This window comes from Oenanthe melanoleuca, chromosome 3 (genome assembly GCF_029582105.1).
Source record: "Oenanthe melanoleuca isolate GR-GAL-2019-014 chromosome 3, OMel1.0, whole genome shotgun sequence".
Lineage (NCBI taxonomy): Eukaryota > Metazoa > Chordata > Aves > Passeriformes > Muscicapidae > Oenanthe > Oenanthe melanoleuca.
The window spans coordinates 71,313,796-71,337,563 of NC_079336.1; the positions used below are offsets into that span (position 1 = coordinate 71,313,796).

The 23,768-nt window shown below is 40.3% G+C and overlaps 1 protein-coding gene across 1 annotated transcript in view; it reads left to right on the top strand.

The window, feature by feature from the left end:
* The first annotated feature begins 3,711 nt into the window (after nucleotides 1-3,711).
* The window catches only part of RPS6KA2 (ribosomal protein S6 kinase A2), a 146,156-nt gene continuing 126,099 nt past the window's right edge, over nucleotides 3,712-23,768 (top strand). Inside the window, exon 1 of the mRNA XM_056487929.1 lies at nucleotides 3,712-4,258. Coding sequence (XP_056343904.1) covers nucleotides 4,160-4,258 — 99 coding nt within the window. The 5' untranslated portion in view covers nucleotides 3,712-4,159. The remainder of the gene's footprint in view (nucleotides 4,259-23,768) is intronic.

A 23,768-nucleotide genomic window follows, 5' to 3' on the forward strand; every position in this document is an offset into this window, starting at 1 on the left:
TTGAAAGAAACATCAATAAGAAAAAATAGCCACCTTAGGTATTCATTGAGGAAACAAAAGCCATTTGTTCAGCATTCAGGATGAGGAAACAGCAGTCACTGAAAGAGTCATATACAATCTAACCACCGGGGGAAAGTGTTGTTCCTTATTCAGCTGATTGGTGTCTCTTGGAAACATCTGCTCTTGCTCCTGAGCTTCTTTGATGAGAGAATAAATGGCACTGTGTAATTCACCTTTTCTCTAGCATTGTCTCTTGGGCCTCTATTGTGGGAGCCTCATTTTCCTTTTCTCTGCATGTTGTGTTCTGATAATCTTATTTGTTCTATCTGTGGTGTCTCTGCTTCTGATGCTTTCTTATTTCTCTCTGGATATTTTTTCTGGCTTTCTAATGGACTTACTGAGGAAGGATTGCTAATACTGATTGCATTTGCAAGGAAGATACTATCAATTCATAGTTTTTTACTTTTACAGTGATCACTAAATTTACTCAAGTAGCAGAGTCATTCTGGGTTTGATCGTAAATTGTTGATTCACATAAAAAAATAGAAGGCCTAGTTTTGACACAGGGCCTGATGTTCTGTGTAATACAAAATTTCTCTGGGTAATTATATCATCCAGTTTGTGGTAGATATCTTGGACTTGCATGTTCTATCATTTAGAAATTGATGACTCATCTGGCATTGGCTACTGGCATCCTTCTCACTTGGGTGCTGTTCAGGCCGTTCTGCTGCCCCCTGGTAATTTTCTAAACTGGGTCCTTCAGTCTGTTACTGCTTTTGCAATGGTCCATCTGAACATGTGAGGAAAGGACCTTTTGCTCTCATTAGATATTAATTGGGAATTCTCCATTTATCTTTTGAAAATTCAGACCTAGGCTGTATAATATCTAATTTTGATGATCCCTTTTGGAGACTTTGTCTTGAAACCTGGCTATGAGCTTTTTGGTTTGGAGTTTTTTTAAGCCTTTTTCCAGCTGAAGTAAACTTTATTTTGCTATTAAGCTCACTGGGAGGAGGAGCAGCCATGATATTATATTTATTTATTTTGTGTTATAGCATATATGATTTCAGTTAGAATAAAGATGAGTATTACTGTTTGAAGCCAATGTGTCAGTCATATGCCCCCTCCACCATTTTTATTATTTATTGTTGTCTTAAACAGAGACATTTGAAGATTTTTTTTCTCTGTCAAGTTCCCCAGCAGTTAAAATTGCTCAGAAAAGATCAGTAAATTAAAGACATTAATTCCTAAGTGCAGTTAATATTTCACATTGTAGATTGATCTGAAAGTAGTATATTTATAAATGTTATGCTGAATGTTCCAATTTAATCAAATTTATTTTTAGGCTTGCACCTTTTTATTAAAATCACTGTGAAAAGTGATTATTGTCTGACTTATGTGAAAGTTTGAGCTCATGTTTTTGATGCCTCTTATTTGTTTTTCTGAAGAAATGTTCAATTAAGTCTTGAAGTGTGCCACATGGAACTGTAGTACAATTTGCTTTTCACATATCTATCCCTATCCTTTAATTTTGCACCCATATGTATTTTGTTTAATTCCTGCTTTTGTATTTTAATGTAAATTTTAAATGTAAATTTTGTATCTCAGTTGCTTTTGGTCTTTTTCTAAAGTTGGAGTATATTCTGCAGTATTTCTGCTGCTCTGCTGCCCAGTAGAGTGAAAGAGGTTGATTGTCCTTCTGTATTTAATCCCTAATAACATGTCTGAAAGCAGAGTAAGAAAAGAAGAGAAGCATTCCTACTTCCATGCTTGTGCCATGTCAGGGATGTAAGAGTTACTTATAGTCTAACCTTTAACATACAAGGCTGGTTTTTGCTCTGATGTGCACAATAAATTGCCAGTACATTATGATGGATTTTTAAAAAAAATATTTATTTTTGTGGTAAAGAACAAGATTCTGAATGTAATAAGCATACCTGATAGGTATTAAGTCATGGCCTGTGTAATTTTATTGGAAGTTTATTGCAGTGCAGGCATATTTAATGGTGAATGCACGTCCCTGTATGTGAAATCACCAGTGATGTAATGAGAAGGGAAGGCTGTGATAAATCTGCCAGTGTAATAGTAACAGGCACTCATATACTTCATATTATTGCTCACAGCCTGTGTATTCAAAGCTGGGAAATTATCACCTCCTCTGCATTAGTAAAGATGTCAGTGACCAGGGATGGATCTGTGATGGGAAGGGTTCTGGGACCTTACCCTGGACTTGTCTGTTTATTGTTTAAGGCTCGAGTGGCTTACACAGCTGGGAATGTGTGAGGCTGGTCCAGCTTGTGCCAGGACCCCTCTTTGCCAGGGAAAAGGCAGGACAGAAGTAGCAGCAGCTGTGAGGTGTGTCAGGACAGGTGAGGGGGAGCTCAAGTAATCAGCTGAGTGCCTGAGGCCTTTGTGGCACTGCAGATTGCACTGCAGCAAGGTTATGAGGAGACACAAAACTTGACCAGAGAGGCTTTATCAGCAAGTAATTTTGGCATTGACCAACTAAATTGCCTTTTAGCCTATTCATTGTTTTGCCTGTGTAAAGAAGTACCTATACATACCTGAGGTTTTCTTCTTGGACACTTGCTTCTGCTCCAGGATCTTCAGTTGGGGAAACAAGGGAACTGTGATGGCAAAGGGCTCCTGGGCTTGACAAGTCTTGCACTGGGGCAGCACAGTGAAAGCAACCCCCAAAGTACTTTTGTTGCAAACCAAGAGAATCAGAGAAGCAATCAGAAGGTGTGCTGAGGAGGGGTAAGGAAAAAGCAGACTGTCCAGAATGTCACTGTGAAGCAGCTGCCTTAGTCTGGGGTAGCACCAGGGTCCAGGTATAGCAGAGTCAGGTTCTATGAGATTATAGAGCCCAGCACTAATGGCAGCCTTTCCAATCTAGCCTTCTTTTAATTAAACCATAAATGCCAAAAATTTTTTTCCTTTCTTTTCTCTTGTTAATACTTTGCTGGGTGCATAGTGAGCTTTAGGCAGAAGAATGGGACAGAGAACCTGAGACAAAAGCAGATGCTGACAGGCATTGCTAGCCAAGGTAGTTCACAGTAGAGCCCAGATATGCAAGTAAAGCAAAATGCAGTTCTCTTTTAGAGCAGATGGACTTGAGAGGTGGTGTCATTTAATTTCCAAGTCTTCTCAGGCTGCAGTGATATCTGCTCTCCCTGAGCTTATTTATCTCAGTCATTAATAAGTCATCAGAGTAATTCCCTTTTCATGTGAGGCTATGGGAGAGAGGCATGTTTGGGTGCTCCTCAGTAGTCAGAAAGGAAAGGCTGCCATGGAAAAGGAGCCTGAATTGTGTGCAATAGGCAGAGGAAGCTCTTTGGTCTCTGGAACACACTGAGATTCCTTCATTTTTGAAGAAAAGCTGTAAAATGTGATTTTGTTGGGGGAGGTGGGGGTGCAGCTGTAAGTCTGCCCGCTTGCCATGCAGCTCAAAATTACAGCCCGTAAATAGATGTACATACTTAACCTCCTGGAAGGGCTGTAGCTCCCTGCTGTAGTACAATGAGAATAGTAATGCTTACCATTTAGATTGTGATTTCTATTTTCAGGGCTGTGCCTGTGTTAGGTATTTCAATGTAAAGCGGGTGGGTGATTGTGAGCAGGATGGTGAGCTTTTCAATTTCGGGGGTGGGAGGGGGGACTGCTATTTTGCATACTCCCCGGAATAAAAGGAGATTCAAACCCTTCTGTTCTGGCAGTGGGGGCGCGACATCTTCCAGGAGCGACTCTCACCGGGGAGCCGATTCCTTCTCGAGTCTGACCACCACAGCCCTCAGTAATTATAGCAGCGTCTGAATTCTGAGCTAAAAACAGAAGTGCAGCATGTGCCTATCCCCCATGTGATTCAGCGAGCAGGAAATTGAAAGAGCCTGGCGGCGAGCGGAGGGAGCGCAGCGCGGGCGGCGGGCAGTGCCTGTGTGCGCGCCGCTCCGCCCGGGACGCGGGGCTGGCACCCTCGGGAGCCCGGGATGTGACACCGCGCCCGGGGACACCGAGCACAGCGCCTGCATGCTCCGGACCCCCGGCACGGCCGGCTCCATGAGCAGCGCCGGGGCATCTCCCGCCTGTGGATGCGAGCGGGGCGCGACCGGGATGCGCTAGCTCTGCTCTCCTCCGCGCTCCGCGCCGCCGGGACAGGGCGATGGACATGAACATGAAGAAGTTCACAGTGCGTCGCTTCTTCTCCGTCTATCTCCGCAAGAAGTCTCGGTCAAAGAGCTCGAGCCTGAGTAGATTTGAGGTAAAATTCGCCTTAACTTTGTTAAATGCAGCAAATGCTGTTAGGAGCAGGTAGCAGGGGTACAAGAGAATGCCTGCGTTTACTGATGTGATAAGTAGTTAAAGGTGCTCTTTCCCTTCAGGTGGTGATATTCGCACCTAATGTTCTTTGTTTCAGTGTAATTCAGTGCTTTTTCTCGGTAGCATTCAATACATTGCATAATATATTTAGTGTGTTGCCAAGAGTCGTTTTATCAGCCTTGCAGGGGAGGAGGAGGCTGGTTCAGGACATCATGAAGTTGTAGGAAATAATTACAGATCCACTTAAATTAGCACAAATGACACTACAGTTTGAAATAGCCTCATCTTTTAGTCTTCACCTGCATGCATACCATTCTTTCTTAGTGCTAGGTTTCCAAATAGTTAATCAATTTGCTAGTAGCTTTCATATATATGTGGTATGTAAGACAGGGATTCTCTTGATTATTTCTCCATAGGTTCTCATGTTTGCACATATTTTGCATTTATCTTCTCTCCCCATGCATCTCTCCTGGTATTTTTTCATTTACTTGGTTTTAGGAGAAGTTGTTCTTTAGGAGCTGGGGGGACAATGTCAAATTAAACCTTTCATGATTTAGCAGTGTGGGGAGATGAAGGCAGTTCAAGTAGGAGGTATTGGCAAATTCGAATGTGTGAATGGGTTAGAACCCGGATTTCTGCCTGCCTTCCTCAAACCATTGTTCTTCAGCCCAGTATTTGGAGCTGTGAATAGTCGGCAGGATGTGAGATCAATTGAATAGATGTCAGTTATATTTATGTTGCTCACTTTACCATTGCAGATGATCTGCAACCTCTGCATTAAAACAGAGGTAGATGGGGCCTGATTCCCTTCTGTCTCACATTTATTTTGTGCTGGTGTACTTCAATTGACCTCTGAGGAGTTACTCTGATTTGCACTGGTACTCCCAGGAGGAGGATTAGTCTTATGCTGTGTGAATACATTTTGAAATGTTATTCCCTTAGTGTCCTATTTAAAGCACCAGGTAATTGTTTGAACATAAAGTTCTTCATGTGTCATTGCTTAAGCAGAACATGCCAAAAAGCCAAGTTTTTACCTGTGTGTTTTGTTGGTTTTAATTTTCTTTCCTAAATATTTAAAATCAACTTTCTTGGAAAATGAGCACGTAAAAATTTATTTCCATCATCAAACAGGCATGCTATACATTTAGAACAAGCTAATAACTCCCTCCTTGGAACAGTGGCATCCCAATAGGACTAAGGGGAGAGATGGGGGTACCTCTCCTTTCCTGATTGTGTACTCAGAATCACAGAGTTTAACTCTGTGTAACAGAGTTTAAGCTAGAATAAGTGTTCCTTGTAACACATTGTAAATTGTCTAAACTCATGCTCCAACAGAGATCTGGAGTTACATGAAAGAGTTCTGAGACAAATGAGTGTCTTCTCAGGCCACCAGTGTCAGGATGGGATGTTAGGAGGGGAGCAGAGCCCCACCAGACCTCATAACATTCATTTGACAGTGCCATACTTTGGGAGAAGCAGATTCCACCATACTAATTATTTAACTTATCTAGTGAATGACCAGTACAACTTAGCATTTGTATCAGGCTAGACTCAAGCTTCACTTACAAAAAAAAAAAAGCCAAAAGTGAAAGAAAAAGTCTTTGCAATCCCTTTGACCACCAGTGTTAGATTTACTGGACTTTCTCAATAATTATGAAATAATTTTCCCTTATGTAAGTTGTATTGTAATGATTTTTTTTCTCATTTTAAATCATTTCCCGATACATATCCTGTCACACATATAGCTTCAGAGCATTTAATCCACTGCTCTCCTTTCTTCCCTGGCTTGTCAGTAATGACCAACTTGATGCAAAGTGACTCAGTATTATAATGGAGTGGAGAATAGGGTCTGTTCCAGCTATGAAGAAAAAATTATTCATAAAATCTGTTCTGCTATTTAAGTGTGAAAATCATCAGAGTTGTTTCTTCTTTGGGCGGGGGGTGATGACCAAACATGAACATCAAAACCTCTGTGGTTTCCATCCCTGAGTACTCTGTGTATAAATTTGTAATTGCAGGCTAACAAGTGCTTATCAGACAAACAGAAAGTGTGAGGAAGCCTGTTGGTAGATTTTTTTTTTTTAGAAGTGACAATATTCTTCACCCCAGTAGGTAGGTATTTTTAAAGATGCAGTAAAATGGTACAGGTTGTTACATTATGGAGTAAGTAAAAGTAAAATAAAGAAATTTGGAAAAAACCCCATGGGGCATTGCTTTGCTTAGTGTGCTTTAGCTAATGTACCTGGCAGAAATTGTGTTGCACGATGTCATTTGAAATTTGGAAGGGAACTGTTTTCACTGTTGTGTGGGATTTTTGTTATGTTGTTCTTTTGGCAAGCTGGGAAGAAGGGTTGAATGGTTTAAGATAGATGCTCCTAGGCTCAGGCATTTAATATGTTAAAATATCACTATTAGAGTAGATTCAAAAATAATACAATATTAGTTATTAATATCATGATTAATTACTTTTTCTACTGTGGTCTTCTACATTTCAAATTCACTTGTAATGAGAGTCATAGTTTACAGAGCCAGTATACAGCTGCAGAAAAGGACTTAGCAGATCACAGCTTGTAACCCAACCTTTACTTGATTGTTTTAGATGCCAATGTCATTGCTATACCTGAAACAACAAGATCATCACCTTGTGTAAATAGTTGGGTTTCACACTTTGTCCTGATAAAAGAGGCAGAGTGCACTCTGGTAAATTAGATGGTATTAGGGTTTCATTCCATCTTGCCTAAAATGCATGCCCTTTTTATTATTCTGGAAAAACCTGGCTGAAATTTGAATTTATTTGGCTGCAGTTTAGGGGTTTCAGTTTATATTATTTTTCAGTATGGTCTGCATTGCCCTTCATTTAAAAAGTATCTAGTGATGTAATTTTATTGAATGTGCAGAGCCAAGTTTTGCCCTTCTGCATGTGCAGAGTTCTGATTGAAGTCAGCTGAAAATGCAGCAAAGTCAATGGGAACTGCATGTGTGCATCTGAGGGCTTTGTTTATGGCTCTTGCTGAGTGTTGATGAACATGAATGTGAAACCATCAGGATAAAGTACACAGAGTGGGGATCTGCTAAAGACTTTGAGACCCAGTGGAATGCATCTTATGGCTGTGAGCAATATCCCTTGATTTATAAATCAAAATTTAAGGATGCCATTGGAATAAGCTAGGAAATACCTAAGCATATAAAGAATTTGATAATATTTATTCCAATGATGCAGGAGCATATTTTTATTTTTTTTCTTCTGTAAAAACAACCAATTAAAACATTGCCTTTTATTCTTTTTGGAGATGTTTCTGACTTTTGTATTCCTGACATATTTTTAATTCATTATTCTTACACTTTAATTATTCTAATTAGCTCTTAGTCTTACTGGTAATGACGAATCCAAATTATGTTTAATCTGTGTGTGGGGCTTAGAGCCTAGCAGAGTTCTTGGAAATTAATTCAGAATTAATTTGGAGCCTGTTGTGCCTCAGCATGGTCAGCTTGAGAGGCAAGATCTCCTGTGGATGATTCAAGCTTGGGTCCTCCTTTGGCTCCAGCACTGGCACACAGGAAATGGAGGTGAGCCTATGCAGGCTTGTAAGTAGTAGTGCAAAAGGACTGGCACTGGCTTTGTAATATTTTACAAAGGGGGATTTTTGGTTCTAATCCTAGGCTCTGATTCTGATTTCCTACAAGCTAAAGTTACAGCAGCCTTAGGAAAGGGCCCAGGAAATGCTGAGCCAGACTGCTCCTTTTCCACAGTGGGCTGGAACAACAGCCCACTTCTGCACTTGTGTGAAGAGCAGTTCTGCTCCTGATCAGCAGTATGTCCTTCATTCTGTCCTCTTTTTAAATTATTTATGGTTACTCACTTGGTAAAGGAAGAAAGTCTCTCTGTCAAATGTTAGCCAGAAGGAAGGCAAGTTAAAGAAAGGAGATGGGGCTCATCAGCCCAAGGACATCTCTGCAAGGTGTGAGTCCTGAGGCAGTTTAGTTTTTATTTACCCCCATGGTAATGATCATCTTTGTGATGTGTGTTCTTGTTACAGCAGAAGGTACTGACACTGTTGTAGTGTCTAACTTTCCCCAGCTGCAGGCAAGACTTTTATGAGGAAGTGCTGCAGTTCTTGTACTCTGGCTGGGGGGAAGGGAGGCAGGGAGGGGAGAGGGAGCAGGAGGAGTGTGTAGTCCCTCAGGTCACTTGAGGAGCCAGGAAATCCATTTCTCAGGCTCATTTTGACAGCTTGCTGTGTCATTACAGATGGTTTGTGCTTTGCATTTCCCATTTGAAAAAAGAAAAATGATGATAAATATTAAAGTCCTTTGATACTCTTCTACCTATTTACACTGGGTTTGAGGGCAATACTCATATGTGTACACTTTCATAATAAAGGAATTGCTCCCAATTCCCCAAGTGCTTCTTACTTTATCCCATAGAATCTCATGTGCCTCAGGCTTGATATGTGCTCCTTGCAACAAGCCTCAAATTAACTGCTGAGGTACAGAAAGGGAAAATTAAGCAGGTAGATGTAGGGATAACTTGTACACAGGAAAATCACAGAAAATTGGGACTGGAAGGCATCTAAAAACCCTTAATCTGGACTCCTCTTCCTCCTTAGGCAGCATCAGCTATATCTAAACTCTTCCACCAAAGACGTTTTCTGTATGTGATATATTTTGCATTATTGTAAGCATCTGAGGGTTTTCCTACTATCTAACACAAGTTTTGTTAACGCAGTTTAAGCCTGTGTCTTTTTGTCCTCCCCATTGTAACTGTGAAAAGGAGTTTCCTTTTCTTTCCAGTAGGATTTTTATGCAAAAGCTGTTCAGGTCTCTTTCCTCAGTCTTTCTGGCAGGGTGAGAAAAATGTCTCTTCTCCTTTCTGAAAGTTAGAGACTTCCAGGAACAAGACCCTGGGCCAGTTACAGTGACACTGCTAGGCAGTATCTCTTCCTTTTTTGGATGCTAATTGTCCCTTGTAAAAATCAATTCTATCTCAAAGGCCCCTACCCTGCCAAATACCAATCCAAATTGTCATTTTATGCTCCATTTCCATCATCTCAGTGTCTGCATGATTCCTTGATCTGATGGTATTTGGCATCCAAGCCAGGGCTGGCAGAGTTGATCCATGGGCTCTAGTGTCAGATGAATTCTGGCACAGATCACACAGCTAAACCCAGGCTCTGGTCACACAGCCAGGGTACACAAATGTTTGGGCATGGAGCAGGGGCATGGGATCCTCATATAACAGAAGAGGGCTTCATGTGGCTGAGGGATGAGTGCTGTCTGATCCACTGGTGGGACACACACATGCCTACAAACCAACGATGGAATGACTGGAAGGGAGAGGGCAGTGCCCTTCCACTCTCTGAGCCAGGCTCCCTGTGCCTGGAGCATCTGTGTGTGGGTGTGCAGAAGATGCAGAGCTGAACCTCAGGGACTGGCTGGAACCTGTGGGCAGCTGAGCTCCTGCCTAGCATTTATTTGGAGTAATGTAGCTTTATGCAAGTGAAAAGCATGTAATTTAATTTTAAGTTTTAGCTCATAGTGTAATGACCTGTCTGACCCTGCGGCACAAGAAGTCTCTTCTCAGAGGGTTTAGCTCTCCCACATCTATTTTTATTATTAGTAGCATTTGCTTCATGCATTTTTCTGCTAGCCTCAGAAGACTCCTTTTGTGTGTGGTTTCTGCATTTGTGTCCTCACAGGTAACTGGAAGTATTTCTAAAGACAGAAATCAGAACAAAAACCTTCCTTATGTTGATTTACCAGTTACTCTAGTACAAATAATTGTCATCTAAATATTTGCTAGTCGTTTTCTTTTGTTCACTTAACAAGACTTACTCTCCCAGTTCAGCAAGGATTCTGTATTTGCTGTTAATAAAGACTCCAAGTACAGCAGAGAAGCAGCAGTTGGTTCTGCACACAGGACACACTCTGTGTGTGTAACCATCAGCTCTTACAAAGTACAGTTTTTCTTCCTGGAGAACAAAGCTTCAGGAAATTACAAGAAAAAAAAAGATCAGATCACTAAATCTGCCTTGAAAATAGCTTTCTGACTGAGGATGTGTAAGGAAGCAGGTGATCCATCCATTCAAGGTCCAATTCACACGCAGGGAAGTGCCTTCCAGGCAAACAGGTTGGGGTGCACGTTTCCTCAGTGAGTGCATGGATGGTGATGGGCTGGCTTTGGAAGGCTTTGAAGGGAGCAGTCGTGCTTTGCTGCTCAGTCTCTCTACTTTGAAGTGTACTGTATTTGAAAGGTATCAATATTTCAGCAGAGCTGCTTTTACTGTGAGAGGTTAGAGAACTTACAGCTCTCTTCTAGCTGAGAGCCAGGAGTTCAAGGGTACTGGAAATGCAAACCTTTCAGAGCACAGAAGACAAAACCACAAAGTTTCTAATGAAGAAAATATTTTCATCAGATTGCAGTATATTACTAGGAATAGTGTGGCAGTGCACAGGCAAGAAGGAAGATGCAGTTTGCCAGTATGCCTTCAGGTGGTAGGTAATGATACTAATTGGCAAAATGACACTTAACTCATTAAACCTGAACACATGAACTCATATAAAGTCTAGATGTAATTCAAGGGTGTCACGCCTCTTTCCTGCAGGGAAATAATGATAGTGTTCTATTTTAGTTATTTAATCCTCTTTTGTTCATGGTGAAGTTTTAGCAATTGTAAGAAAATACATAAAGCTAATAAAGCAAGAGTTGGGTCAAACTAAGCTGAGGGGGATTGAGGGGAGGCTTTGCTTTCTCCTTTAAAAAGTTTTAATGTGCATTTTCCTTAGCTTCGTGGCTAAATTAAGCTGTTATGTCATAAGGATGAGCACTTTGGGGGCATTTGCTCTGGTCTGAAAACAGAGAGTTGTATGTACCATGTTAACTGCAAACTGATCCAAGACAAAAAAAATCACCCATGATAGCAGAGCTGGAGACAACCCAGTTTCTCAAAATCAGTTGCTGAAATTTGTTTTTTTCCCCCCATAATTTCAAGTTTTTTATGCATTTGCAGAATTGAAGAATCCATACTAAAAGCATAGTTCAAGTACTCCTACTTTTTCTTTTCATGATTTTGTGGAAAAATTAATGTCACAACATAATATACCAATGGGCAGTGCTGATAAGGATGGTAGGCCACAGAACTTACTCTGCAAAGTAGATAATATTTATTCACCCACCTTCCCCTGTTCCACCAGTACAGTTATGGCAGCATCCAGATGGTTTCCTTTCCTATGGCTGTTACTGCCATCAATGCTACAGCATCCCTTCTCACACACCAGAGAATTTCATCTGTATTTGCTTCTCTCTCTGAAAGAAAACTGAAAAAAAACCAAAAAACCCTAATAGCATCTTTTGCCTGATAGTATGAAATGTATTTCTGAAAGTCTTCTCTACAACAGGGATTTTGTGTTCTAGCAAACAAATGTTTCATTTTTCCCAGACAGGAAAACCCATATGGGACGTTAGAAGAAATACCACTAATGATTCTGAGGATTTTCACTTCCAAAGCACAGACTACCTCTTGTGATTATCTGCCAAAAGATACATGTTTTATCCCTACTGCCTTTTTGAAAATCTCTCCACACATCAGAATAAATCTTACACAGCAATTTACTCTTAGAGATGGGTATTGCACTATGAAAGAGTGTAAGTTACCCATAACAAAGATAATTATGTGAATGATGCCAACTGCAGTTTTTCCCTTGCTTGATTTAAAACCATTTTCTATCTCTGTTGAGAAAGAGTTGTAAAAGAAGCCATAAAATTAATTTGAGTAATGTCTGTATTGAAAGAAATGCTATAACAGGTAGGCATTTGTGATGTTATGGGAGAAATTGTTTCCCTGGAGTTGTAAGGAAAGCTTTAATGTTTTGACTTAGTATTTCTGTCTTTTTCATAATGTGTCAAATGAGTGAATTAAAACTGAGATATTTTCCAATGCAGATGATCTGGGTCGTTTTGAAAACTTAACTTTTTTGAAGAATCTTATTTATGAAAAATAGATCATCTGTTTTGCTTCTTTACTTCTGCTCTTGACCACTTATTCTTCTATTGATCAGCTTAGGGTTTGCTTTTTGCCTCATTTTTTTGTGTTCATCTCTTTCTCCTTGTTGTTAACTGCAGGCACAACCATGGTAATTATAACCAGTCCTCAGGGAAGTGGGGACTTACAAAACATCTAACAGGCTGTATGCACCACAGCCAAGAGAAAGTTTGCCCTTTTACCCTATCTTTTAAAATCCTTCTGCTGGTGTGAAATTCGTGTGGCTGAGAGAGAAATAAGAATAGAGCTCTCTCCATGGAGTACAACTGTGGTCTACAAGCACTGATTTATCTTTCTGTGGTCAGAGAGCTGCTGTTGTCTGGGATTTTGAATCGTCTCTTCAGGGAGGCACATCAACTCCCCATTTTTCAGTCACTGAAGAGAAGAAATTAAGTTGTTTTGCCCTCCTGGGCTGTGATTCTTTACTCTTGTCTGCAGGCTTTTCTTCCCCCTTGTAACTAAAGGCTGAAGATTTGAATGTGCTGGTGTAGAATCACACAGCTGGACTGCGGAAACGCCGAGCTCCACACTCATGGAAACTGTGCCCTTGAGACCAGGCTCTTGCCTCCTGGTGTCCACTGAAACTCACTTTGCCTTCTCAGATGTTTCCCTTGTAATGTTACAGTTCTGCTTTTTCCTTCTCCTTCACCCTATCATTCATCTGGTTCAGCTTTTTTTGTTTTACACTTTAGCCTCAAACAATGCAATCACATGTGTTTGCTTTTCTTGTGCTGCCTCTGTTTTGGTGCTTTCCACCCTCACTTTACTGAGGTAACTGGGCAGTCATCAGTAAAAGCAAAGCTTTGTTTGAGGAAGTGCTGATTCAGAGATGATACTCACCTCTGAGGCTGGCCAGTGGTCAGATGGCTCTGGAGCAAATCCCAGATGCAGTTCTTACCACATATCTCATAAACGTCCCCATCTCACATACTACAGCCCTTCCCTATTTCTCTTCAAATACCTCTGCATTCTGGCTTTCTCTAGTTTCTTGTGATCATTTCTCCTTCAGGGAGACCAGCATAAAAAACTCCTAGGGAGTCTCCTTGTCTCACAGCTCCCGAGTGTGTTGCTGAGGGTTTCATCCCTGTGACTCAGCTCTGCTCCCAGTTAAGCACGAGTGTCTGGCTGGCTGGGGTTTCAGCTTTATATAGTACCATTTACACAGCACCTCTACTCTGAATTTAAAGCAATGTTACTATGACATCTACAATAGCTTAGAAAATAGTGCAATAAAGAGATCAGTGTTGACATTCTGTGTTGCATGACAGCTTTTGTGCCTGTTTTGCCTCTGTGTTTTCACCCTCTATGGTTTCTTTTGAACCTTAATGAAAAAAACTCACAGTGAAAATGAGATGATGATTTGGTCCCTTGTCATTCTGGATATTTGAAATCATGTAAAGTTTCATGGTTTCTGCTCAGTCATCATCCATTTCAGCTTTTTGAAAGAAGTAAACTTGTGTAGTTGTTCATCTTGGGATTTTCATGACAAAGTTAGAACTAGCCTGTGTTAATTTAGTAATTTATGATAAAAATATCTTCCATTGGAAGCACCTTACCTTTGTAGTTAAGAGCTAACTCTGTTATATTTACAATGCCATAAAGCCTAAACCAGTGCAAACCTACATGATTCAAATGAAAAGCAAATCAAATTGCTCTTTTTCCTTCCCTGGAACTGTAATGAGATCTGAATCAGAAGAAAACTTGTAATGCTTTTGTTGGAACACTTAATACCATAGCAGACTGGCATTGTTTCCAAAAGCTTGTAGTTTAAGGTTTAAGCACATCTTGTATTATTGCCAACTTTTGAACTAGCACAAAATTAGTGTCCTCATAACTGAATGTGTAAAAAGTGTTATCCCCTGGCCAAGCGTGCGAACCTAGAAGGATAAATTTGGTAGTGTTGGAGGGTAAAGTGCCCATGGCAATACATCTGGATCTGAAATCACAATATTTTATCCATGTGGACTCTGAAAAAAAGTATATTGAGACTGTCAAATCAGGAATCTCTCTTTTTCTCAGTGTAATTCAAACTCTTGTCATGGATCTTAAAGAGTGTCTTGCTCTTTCCTCTTAAACTAAATTAAATAAAACCAGCAAAGAATCTTGAACTGCTGATGTTCCCAGCTAGCAGTGGGTGAACGAGGCATTCTGTTACTCCTGCAGGGATGCAACCCAAAATGTCAGAGTATTACACTGGTTTTCCTTTAGTTTTCTGAAAAGGTGACTTGTCAGTGTGCTGTGTGTCATGTAGTCATCTGTGTGAGCACAGGAAAAACTAAATTGTTGATTTGGATTCATTTTTAGCCTAGGTTCCTAAAAAAAAATGGGGCTTTGTACATGCCCCCACACTCATTTCTGGCCCTTTGCTTTGAAAGCATTGTCAAATTTAACAGAGAAAGGGAGAAAAAAATGGTGTTCTTGAACACATAATGTTCCTGTAAGATTCTTGAAAATGGGGTCCTAGATAAAGGACAACAGAGCTGCCCCAAAACGAAGGAATAGGGAGTGGGAGCATATTTCTTTGCCACTGAAGAAACCAAACAGAGGGAGATGATGGGAGAGAAGGGGGGCAGCTTGGTAAGAAATGGGGATTTCTCACTCCACTCTTTTCAGAACATCACTAGACTTTGCCAGGAAGCAAAATAGGATCATTTTTGTGTGTGTGTGTGAGAAGTGTATTTGGATTTGCTGCAGAAACAAATAGATTAGTCTATTTACCTGTGTAAATATTTGAGCTTTTAAATACTATTGTCCCAACAATGATGTCATTTGTCATAACAATGTTGCCTTTTACTAATGTTTTTCCCTCTTAAAGCTCTTTTGCTTTAGCAATTCCTGCTTCTAATGTAATGGCTGAGGCAGGAGAAGTCACTAGCAGTGCTATTTTATCAAGGTTACTGAGATGCTTTTGCTATGAGGGGCAGGCAATGTAGTATAATACTGGTTGTTTTTCCCTTTGGAATGCAGTGATCATCTTTGGGAATATATTAAAGATACTTGTTTGAAGTCACTTAAAATGTGATGTACCAAGGGGGAAAAAGAGGCATTTAGCTATAATTTATGGAGCAAAAAACTCAGAGAACTTAAAAAAAAAAACCCAGACTAATTTATCAGTAGAATAATTTTAAAAATCCTATGGAAGTTAGTAGAAAGTATAAACTGACAAAGAATTCATGAGAAAAAATTATCACGGTATAATAACTTACAAGGTTTCAGAATCCTTCAGAATTATAATAGAATATCAGTGTTTGCTTGAAACATCCTGTCTTGCTAGCTGATTGTTGCTTTGATGACATGAATAATTAATTTCTTTGGATAAAAGTGGATATTTAGCCTGGCAAGAAAGGCTTTGCAGGTGCAATGAGGAGTCCTCAGGCAGGAAAATTTGGAGTAAGGAAGTCTGGGGAGAATATTATTGTTTACTGATGCTGTAATTGAAACAGTACATTATAATAATTGCTTTTAAATTCTGTTGCATATAACTAAACACTATCACATCACTTATTACTTAGTTTGGTGTTTCACATCTGCACGCACAGTCAAGTGGGTCAATCTGCAAAACTTTGACATTTTCTGATGTTTGCAGGATGTTTAAATAGCGAAGCAAGATTTCTGCTTGGTGACACTTCACTTGGTGAAGCTGCTAAATTTCTTAGCCAAGACTTGACTACACACCTGTGTCCCACAAACAGGAGTGAAAACTGACCAGTTTAGCACAGCCTCCTTACACTTTGCCTCTGAATTGCAAATGAGACATCAATACATGCAGGAGAGAAGGGGACTTGTGTGGGCACATATAACAAATGTTTTACACTAACCAGATTATGCACATCTTTTTTAACAGACAGTCTGTTCTGTTGTTTGCAACATAAGCAAATAATGTCTAGTGGTCTTTGCTCTTTTTCAGGACAGTTTCTGAAAAGGATTCAGATAATACAATTTCTAAGGGATATGTTGTAATTACAGCCATATTTTGTGTGTATATATATATATATGTCATTTACATGAATAATGCATTTAACGGTGTAAATACATATACTAGGGCAGTTTTTCCATGGAAAATGCTACTAAGAGGATTAGAGTTTGATCTCATAATACTGTACACAGCCTCTCATTGACTCAGAGTGGAGGATTGTTTAGTTCTGGCAGTCACCAAACAGACCATCAGCTCACATTCTTGTTGAAATTCTGTTTGAACTTAAATTGCTAAAAACATAACATCTTTTTTTTAAACTCAGTAAAAACTCTCCCCAAACTGATATTATTTTAAGCATATTTTAAAAGTATTTTTTTCCATTTCAAGGTTTAAATTCCTCTTTAAATGATTTTCAGGGCATAAATGAACAATTTCTGATCTTGTTCTTTCCCTTTTGTTCTCAGGGTTGAGCCATTTTTCTATATTGTCTCCTGTCCCCACAGGTGTAGATTTTTCCCTTTTGGTCTATAAGAGGCTCTTCCTGTCCCTGAAAAGTGCTTCTAATGAAATCATATTTTTCCCAGCTGCTTCAGATGCATCTTCTGTTCCACTGCTGAAGCCCATCCTGTAGACTAAGCCTCTTACCTCTCCTTGTTTAAATATCTTATAAACAACTATTCTTGCCACTAGCTGAAGCAAACAAGCTCAGCAGAGCATTTCATGCTGCTAATGTACTTTTCTTGAAACTTCTGAGGTTTTTCTGCTGCCCTCACTTCTACTCTGTAGCCCTTCCCTTTGTCATTGAATGGCAGAATGCCTTGGCTTGGAAGGGTCCCTAAACACCATCTTGTTCCAAGTTCCCTGCCATGGCCAGAACACCTTTCACTAGACAAGGTTGCTCAAAGCTTTATCCAGCATTATCTTTAACACATCCAGGGATAGGGCAACCATAACTTCTCTGGGCAGGCAGTTCCAGAGCCACAACACCCTCACAATAAAGAATTTCTTCCTAATATCTTACCTAAATCTACCCTCTTTCAGTTTAAAGTCATTATCCCTTTTTCTGTCACCACATATTCTCCCTCCTGGTGTTGTACCAGACTGAGGACCCCCTTTGACCAAGGAATGTCTGCAGGTCAGGGAGGGCAGCTCATCATTCATATTTAAGTCCTAACCACTGAGAGTTGTTTTTGCCTTTGCACTGACATTTTTCTATACACATTGCACCATCTACTAGTGACACACATGGCTTAAATGAGATCACCAGTTGCATACCTCTTTGGTTTTTCAAATATTTGTGCTGCTTTACAAAGCCTTCTTGCTTTTCCTTTCATAGTTCATCATGCTAGGGAAGTGAATGGCTTGCACCCAAAATTCTCCCTGGGCTGCCAATGCATTTATTAGCATAATGTTAAGGACTATGAGAATTTTTGATTCTGTATGCTAATCAAAATGATCTGCATGGATTATAATGGTAAAACTCCAAAGCAAAATTCAGGCTTTTTTTCTGGGTCAAATAATAGATGTATGTGCTCTCCACTGGGCTCCATTTCTTACTGGTAAATAGCTCTCACTTTCAGAGATACCCACACTATCAAGCTTCCCCAGTGTTAGTACACCTGTGCTTTATTTCACAACTGTCTGTTCACAAGCTCCTTACTTTTCTTAGAAACTTGAAGATGGGAAACACTCCATTTATTTGTTGTGCAAGTGTCCCTCAGACCAGCCAGCCACTCCCTGGTCACTGCACTGGAGTTCTTTCCTGTGCCAACATGGTGAGCTCTTGTGCTCGTGTCTGTCCTGATTTCAGGGGTACTGCAGGCACCTTCTAGAGAACCAGGTTTGTGCTTACTGCTCCTACACTAAAACCACTTTGGTTCTGGACCAACCAACACTGAACTCCCCAGCAGTCTCTAAGTACACTTTTCCTAGAGCTTACTTCATGTATCACTCTGGGTTCATATTCGGGGCTTCCTGGTAGTTTGAGCAAAGAGACACAAATACTGTAAGGTTTCCAAACCCAGAGTTTTATCTTACTGAGGCAAAAAAAGCCCAACATGCAGTGTCAGAATAAACTTTGCATGTGTTTCCTTGCCTTTGTTCCTTCCCCTGCTTAGGTATTGTTGGATTTTGATCAGGGTCCTCTAAGAGGATTTATGGATTTATATTCAGATCTCTGCATCTGATTAATCTTGAGAAGTTTTTTATCCTACCAAGTCCTGCACAGCTTCCCATACCAGATACTCCTCAGAAAGGATTTGTGCTCTGACCACATTGTTTCTCTTCCTGACTAGTCACATTCAACAATACCCCTCTCTGGAGGGGTGTATAAACAGGAAAACAACTAAATATAGATCACAGAGAGAGAAGGAATAGAATGCAACAGCATGAATAAAGAGAAGGGCTGCTTCCACAGATGGTGTAGGGCCTGGAGGAAATGTGGAGGGGAGAGATGCTTGAGAATGAACAGAGATGGGGAAAAAAATTACCTGTGGCATAAACTGTTTATGAGAGAAAGGAGGCAGACAGAACCTCCCTCTGCTGCCTGGAGCAATCTGTAATGAACTGGGTTAGCATGATCAGAGAATAGAGGCCAAACTAGACTTGAAATCTTATTTCTTTCATGATTATCTGCTTCCTTGATTAGAAGCTGATCAGCAGAACAGTCTTCAGTGCTGCAGCTACCTCCTTGTGGGCAGCATGCTTTGCTGGAGCAGAAGGCAGGGGAGGTCAGCCTTCATATTAGACAGAACATAAATAGAATCTCATGGAATGGCACACCATGAGAAATTTAGGGAGGTGCTATTTCAGGCATCTCCCTGCCTTGGTCTATTACATTTTTTACTTTTATTCTCCTACGTATTAATGCAAGTTGCTGTCCCAGAGCAGTCTAACAGCCTCTGATCAACAGACTGGCTCACAGGAGAAAGAGGAACCTTGCATCTCTCCTTCTCCCTCCTGCAGCCCTTATCCAGCTCTTACCCTGCCTGCCCAGACAGGTGGGATGTGACTGTGGCACACTGCTGTGCCCTTACATATATGCAGCAGGACCCATCTGTATTCCCAATTTCCACTTTCTCTGCAGGCATTGTTTGAGTGCCTCTGTAAATTGGGAAGATGAAGTGTTTCTGTGGTCAATTACCCACTTTGCAGCAGTGGCAGCAGGGGGGAATGGGTGGCTGTGCTTCGGCAGCCTGCAGACAGCACCTTGGTGTCTTGGCTCAGACCATGGAGGAAGCAGGGCTGGCACTGGTACCCCAGCTGTGGACTAGGGCAGAGATGGGCAGATCTCTGTACCACTGCCTCTGACATGGGAGCAGTCATTTCCAAGGGAGATGGAGAGACATATTTGATTGGGAAGCAGAAACATATGAGATTGCCATTGCTAAGTCTGCCAAACCCTGATGGTTGGAGCCTTGGTTCATTTTTGGAAGAATACACAGAAATCTCTGTAAATTATGGCTGGATTCAAAACCTTCTGCTGCTTCTTTCTGTGCACAAATAGCCTCTCAACAAATAATGTGTTGTCTGTCTTTCTCTTTCCCATCATTCTTCTGAACAATCTGCACAGGCTAGACTGTTAGTTGCTGATGGCCTCTTTTTGGAATTGATGGTTATGTGCAGATTTTCATATTGGCAAGCAATTTTATACTGTTTTGTTTTCTGTTCTATGTATAAGTCTGCAATTACTCATATTTTTTGTCTAGAAATACATTTGGAAAAAAATTGTAGTGATAGAAAATAGCCATCCAATAACCCATTTAAGTGGTAAAGTCATTCATCATTCTACCTTTTATTTGTGAAATGAGGCACATGTTAATTTGAGGAAATTTTTTCTAGTTTGAGAAAGAATGAGGAAAAAGAAAGACCATTGTAGAAAACTCTAAGGGGTCAATTTTTCTGGAAATTAAGTAAACAGCACATTTTATAGTGTCCCAAAATGGGGAATAAGTCTGTTCGGTTTTTTGTTCTTTGTTTTTTTTTTTTTAATTTAGCCAACTTGTTTAGAAGAATATTGTTGGACAGTTAATTTTTTTTTTTTTTTTTTTTACAAATTAAATATAACTGTATTAGTATTGTTGGATTTAAAGCACCAGAGAACTAAGTCTGATATTCATCTGTTTGTGGAAAGATCATCTTTAAAGAGATTATACTGCTAGTTTTTTGATGAGAAATGCTATTTATTATTGAGAAAGAGACAGTAATTGCATTTATATTAAAGCAGAAAATTATGGGCAGTAAAATCAATGTATACCAGTTCAGTTGTCTTCAAAATGCTGCAGACTGACTCCATCCTGTATTCTTCTGCAGGGTAAAATCTATTGTGTGTACCTGCACAGTTTTGGATTAATTTTGTTTCTTTTTCTGACTGTCAGGAAAGGTGTCTTACTGTTTGAAAAGATTAGACTGATTATAGAACAGTCATGAAAGATGGAACATCTCACCCCTTCTGTCCCCAGTAAGACCAAGGTGGCCCAGCAGTAGAAGCAGTGCAGAAAAGGCTGTACAGACATTCTGTACCCCTCCAGTGCCCAGTAGAAATATGCTCTTGGTCCTTTAGAGATGGGGGTCTGGTGCAGACTCCAAATTGTCCTGTGAGTTTTGTTCTTTTCCTTTTAACAAGGAGGCTCTCTAAGGTAGAATTGGAATTGTTTTTGAATATGGTATTATCTGGCATTACTTCTCAGGTCAAAACTCTTTAATAATAACACCTGCTATGTACTTCTAACCTAATGCTGGTTAGACAAATAACTGTGAATTAACAAATAGGTAAATGGCTAAGAATGTGTTTTGAATCTACCAAATAAAGGCTATTGTCAGTTACTGTTAATGGAGATCTGCATATTTGTGGCTCTATATATTATCTGTTATACTAAAAGTATATAATGTCTTATGCAGCTTTAAATGTTCTATATTTATGAGAATTGCACTTCAAATTGAGTGGTGATGAGTTGAAGACTTCAGTTTCGTTATTCAGCACATACAGAGAGCTGTAGATTCTCCATAGCCCCTGCCTCCTTTCCCCAGTTCTGGCCCCTGATGCCATCAGCAGTCCTGGTGCAGTCCCTGGATGTACACAGGCATGTGCATGCAGATTAACACACATATATATAACATATATATATATATATATATATGTATATGTTATATAACATATATAACATGTGTGCCTGTGCTACCTTGTCCATGCTCCAGACAGCTCATTTCACAGATTTCAAGCTTGTCCCCACCTGGGGATCACAACCACCACAGCCTGACACCTTTGGTCCATAACCTGAGCCTTGAGTGTGTCTGAGAAGAGGCTGTGATGCCTTTCTTTTAGGGATGCAAGAGGAGCAGTGGCCTGTCAGACCAGTTGAGGAGCTATTTCTGTGGCTGTGGCTGCTCTGTGTTGGTACCCACCAACAGGACACATCTGTGCCAGATGCTTTGATTGTGAAGATAGAAAATGCCCTGTGGACTTAGTAAGGGGTGTGATGGTGGGGCTGGCAATAGCAGAAAGAGGAGAAGTTCAGCAAAACTCAGACTAAAGTTTCAGTGCTTCAGAAGAGAGGAAGGCTCCCTTTGAGCTCTATTTAAAATGAGAGACGGAAGGAGAGAGGAATGTGGCAGAGGGAGGAAAGGAGACACACTGAAATAGAAGACAGAGAAACAAGGGTGTGGAGGTGATTGAACACTCAACACAAGGCTGAGAAACGTGTCAGAAGCTTACAGAATGCTGGATGTCTGGAAACCTGTTTTGACTGTTTCTGCAGCTGTTCCTGCCAGCTGGTTTTGTACTCTGCAAGCCTTCCCCCCTCCCCTGCACCTTCCCCAAAGTGCACTGTGGTGAATCACAGCTGGTAACTCCTCCAGTTTGAACAGAGGAAAGCTAATATCCTCTGGTCCTTCCAGGTTTTGGCTGGAAATCCTGTGAATGATAGACAATCTACAGGGTCCTGGTTTTTCTAGCATAGCAAGGTCCAGCAAAGAACATGCAGATTGCACCTGCAATATTACAGAGGAATGCAACAAAAATCTTCCTGGAAGAGGAGTCCTCCAACTGGAGGACTGTGTTTGGTCAAAGTTACATCTCTGTACCAGACAACATTTCTTTTTCATGCTCACAAATAACAAAGCTAGGCAGCAAAGGCTTGATGTTGCAGATCAGACCTTAAATAATAGTGACATAAGCCCAGCAAACTCAATTTCCCATTTTCAATGACATCTTTTCCAAGTTAGATACTACTGTTCTGTAATGCCTTCAGTAGAGCATCACAGGCAATCTGCCATTTGAAATTTTGTTTAAGGGCTTTGCTGGAAGAATAACCTGTCTTTTGCAGCATTCAGGGCACATGTATGGGACCTCAGTCACAATCTGGAAAATATCATTATCGTGACGTTACTAGGTTATGATCCACCTTTGTTTTTCTAAATTATATTGTTATCCTTCTGTAACACAAAAATACTAATAATTCTTACAATCTCACTATTATTTTTGCATGGTTCATGTACTTTGCATTCCCCAAAACTTGGATAATGAACCTAAACTGACAGATCTGGGGTTGATTTTGTTTGGTTTTATTTTTCTTCAGAGTCAAAAGTTCCCTGACTTAATTTTCTGGGGAAAGCCCACAGACTGAAAGGCTCATTTGTCACTATATGGTCCATGCCAGTTTTTAAAAAGATGCTGGGTAATTTCTGTAGAGTATATGGGATTAGAGAGAAAAAATATTTATGTACCTCCGTTATTGCAAAGTATTAAAAATACGCACACATGCAAAAAAAGTTCCTTATTTAACACCTCAATAATTAATTCATTTATTAAAATTTCCACCAAAACTTTGAAAGGCAATGCTATTTTTTTCAAAGCTACTTGTGCTGACTTTAAAAGTCCATTTTAATATAACTTCAATTTATACTATGTTTAAGCAAAGCCTTCAACATATAATTTTAAATTCAAGTTGTAAATTTCAACATGCATTTTCAAGACCTAAGCCAAAACTACTTGCTGAGACCAGGCTGCATTTAACATGGAATATTAAAGTAGTACTTTAGGGTACAATGAAAACTGAAGCTCAAGCTCAGCTATTACAAATTCACTCTGAGCCCTTGAGTGAGACTTGGACCAACATGATGGCCTTTGGGATCAAGTTTTCATCTGAAGGGAACTTTTTTCCTACTTTTGTGGACTACTGCAAGCTGTGTAAAGCAGCAGTGCTAAATTACAAATGCATGCTCCCAGTCCTGGGTTTCCAGTGGCATGCAAGGCAATAAGCAGCTGATAGCAAATTGGGCTGTGCACAGAGTGATGTTTGCAATTTCAAGTTGGAAGAATGAGTTCTTTTCAGTGTGCATGAGGTGCATGCAGATGATCAATTTTTGTTTGGGATGGCAGGTTGAGGTGAAGCTGTTCACTGGGCTGCCCAGGGAAGCCCAGGTCAGGGCTGCTGATGTGTGAGTTCACTGCCACAGGCAGCATGGGCTGCGTTTATCTAAACCTTCCTCAGTACTTC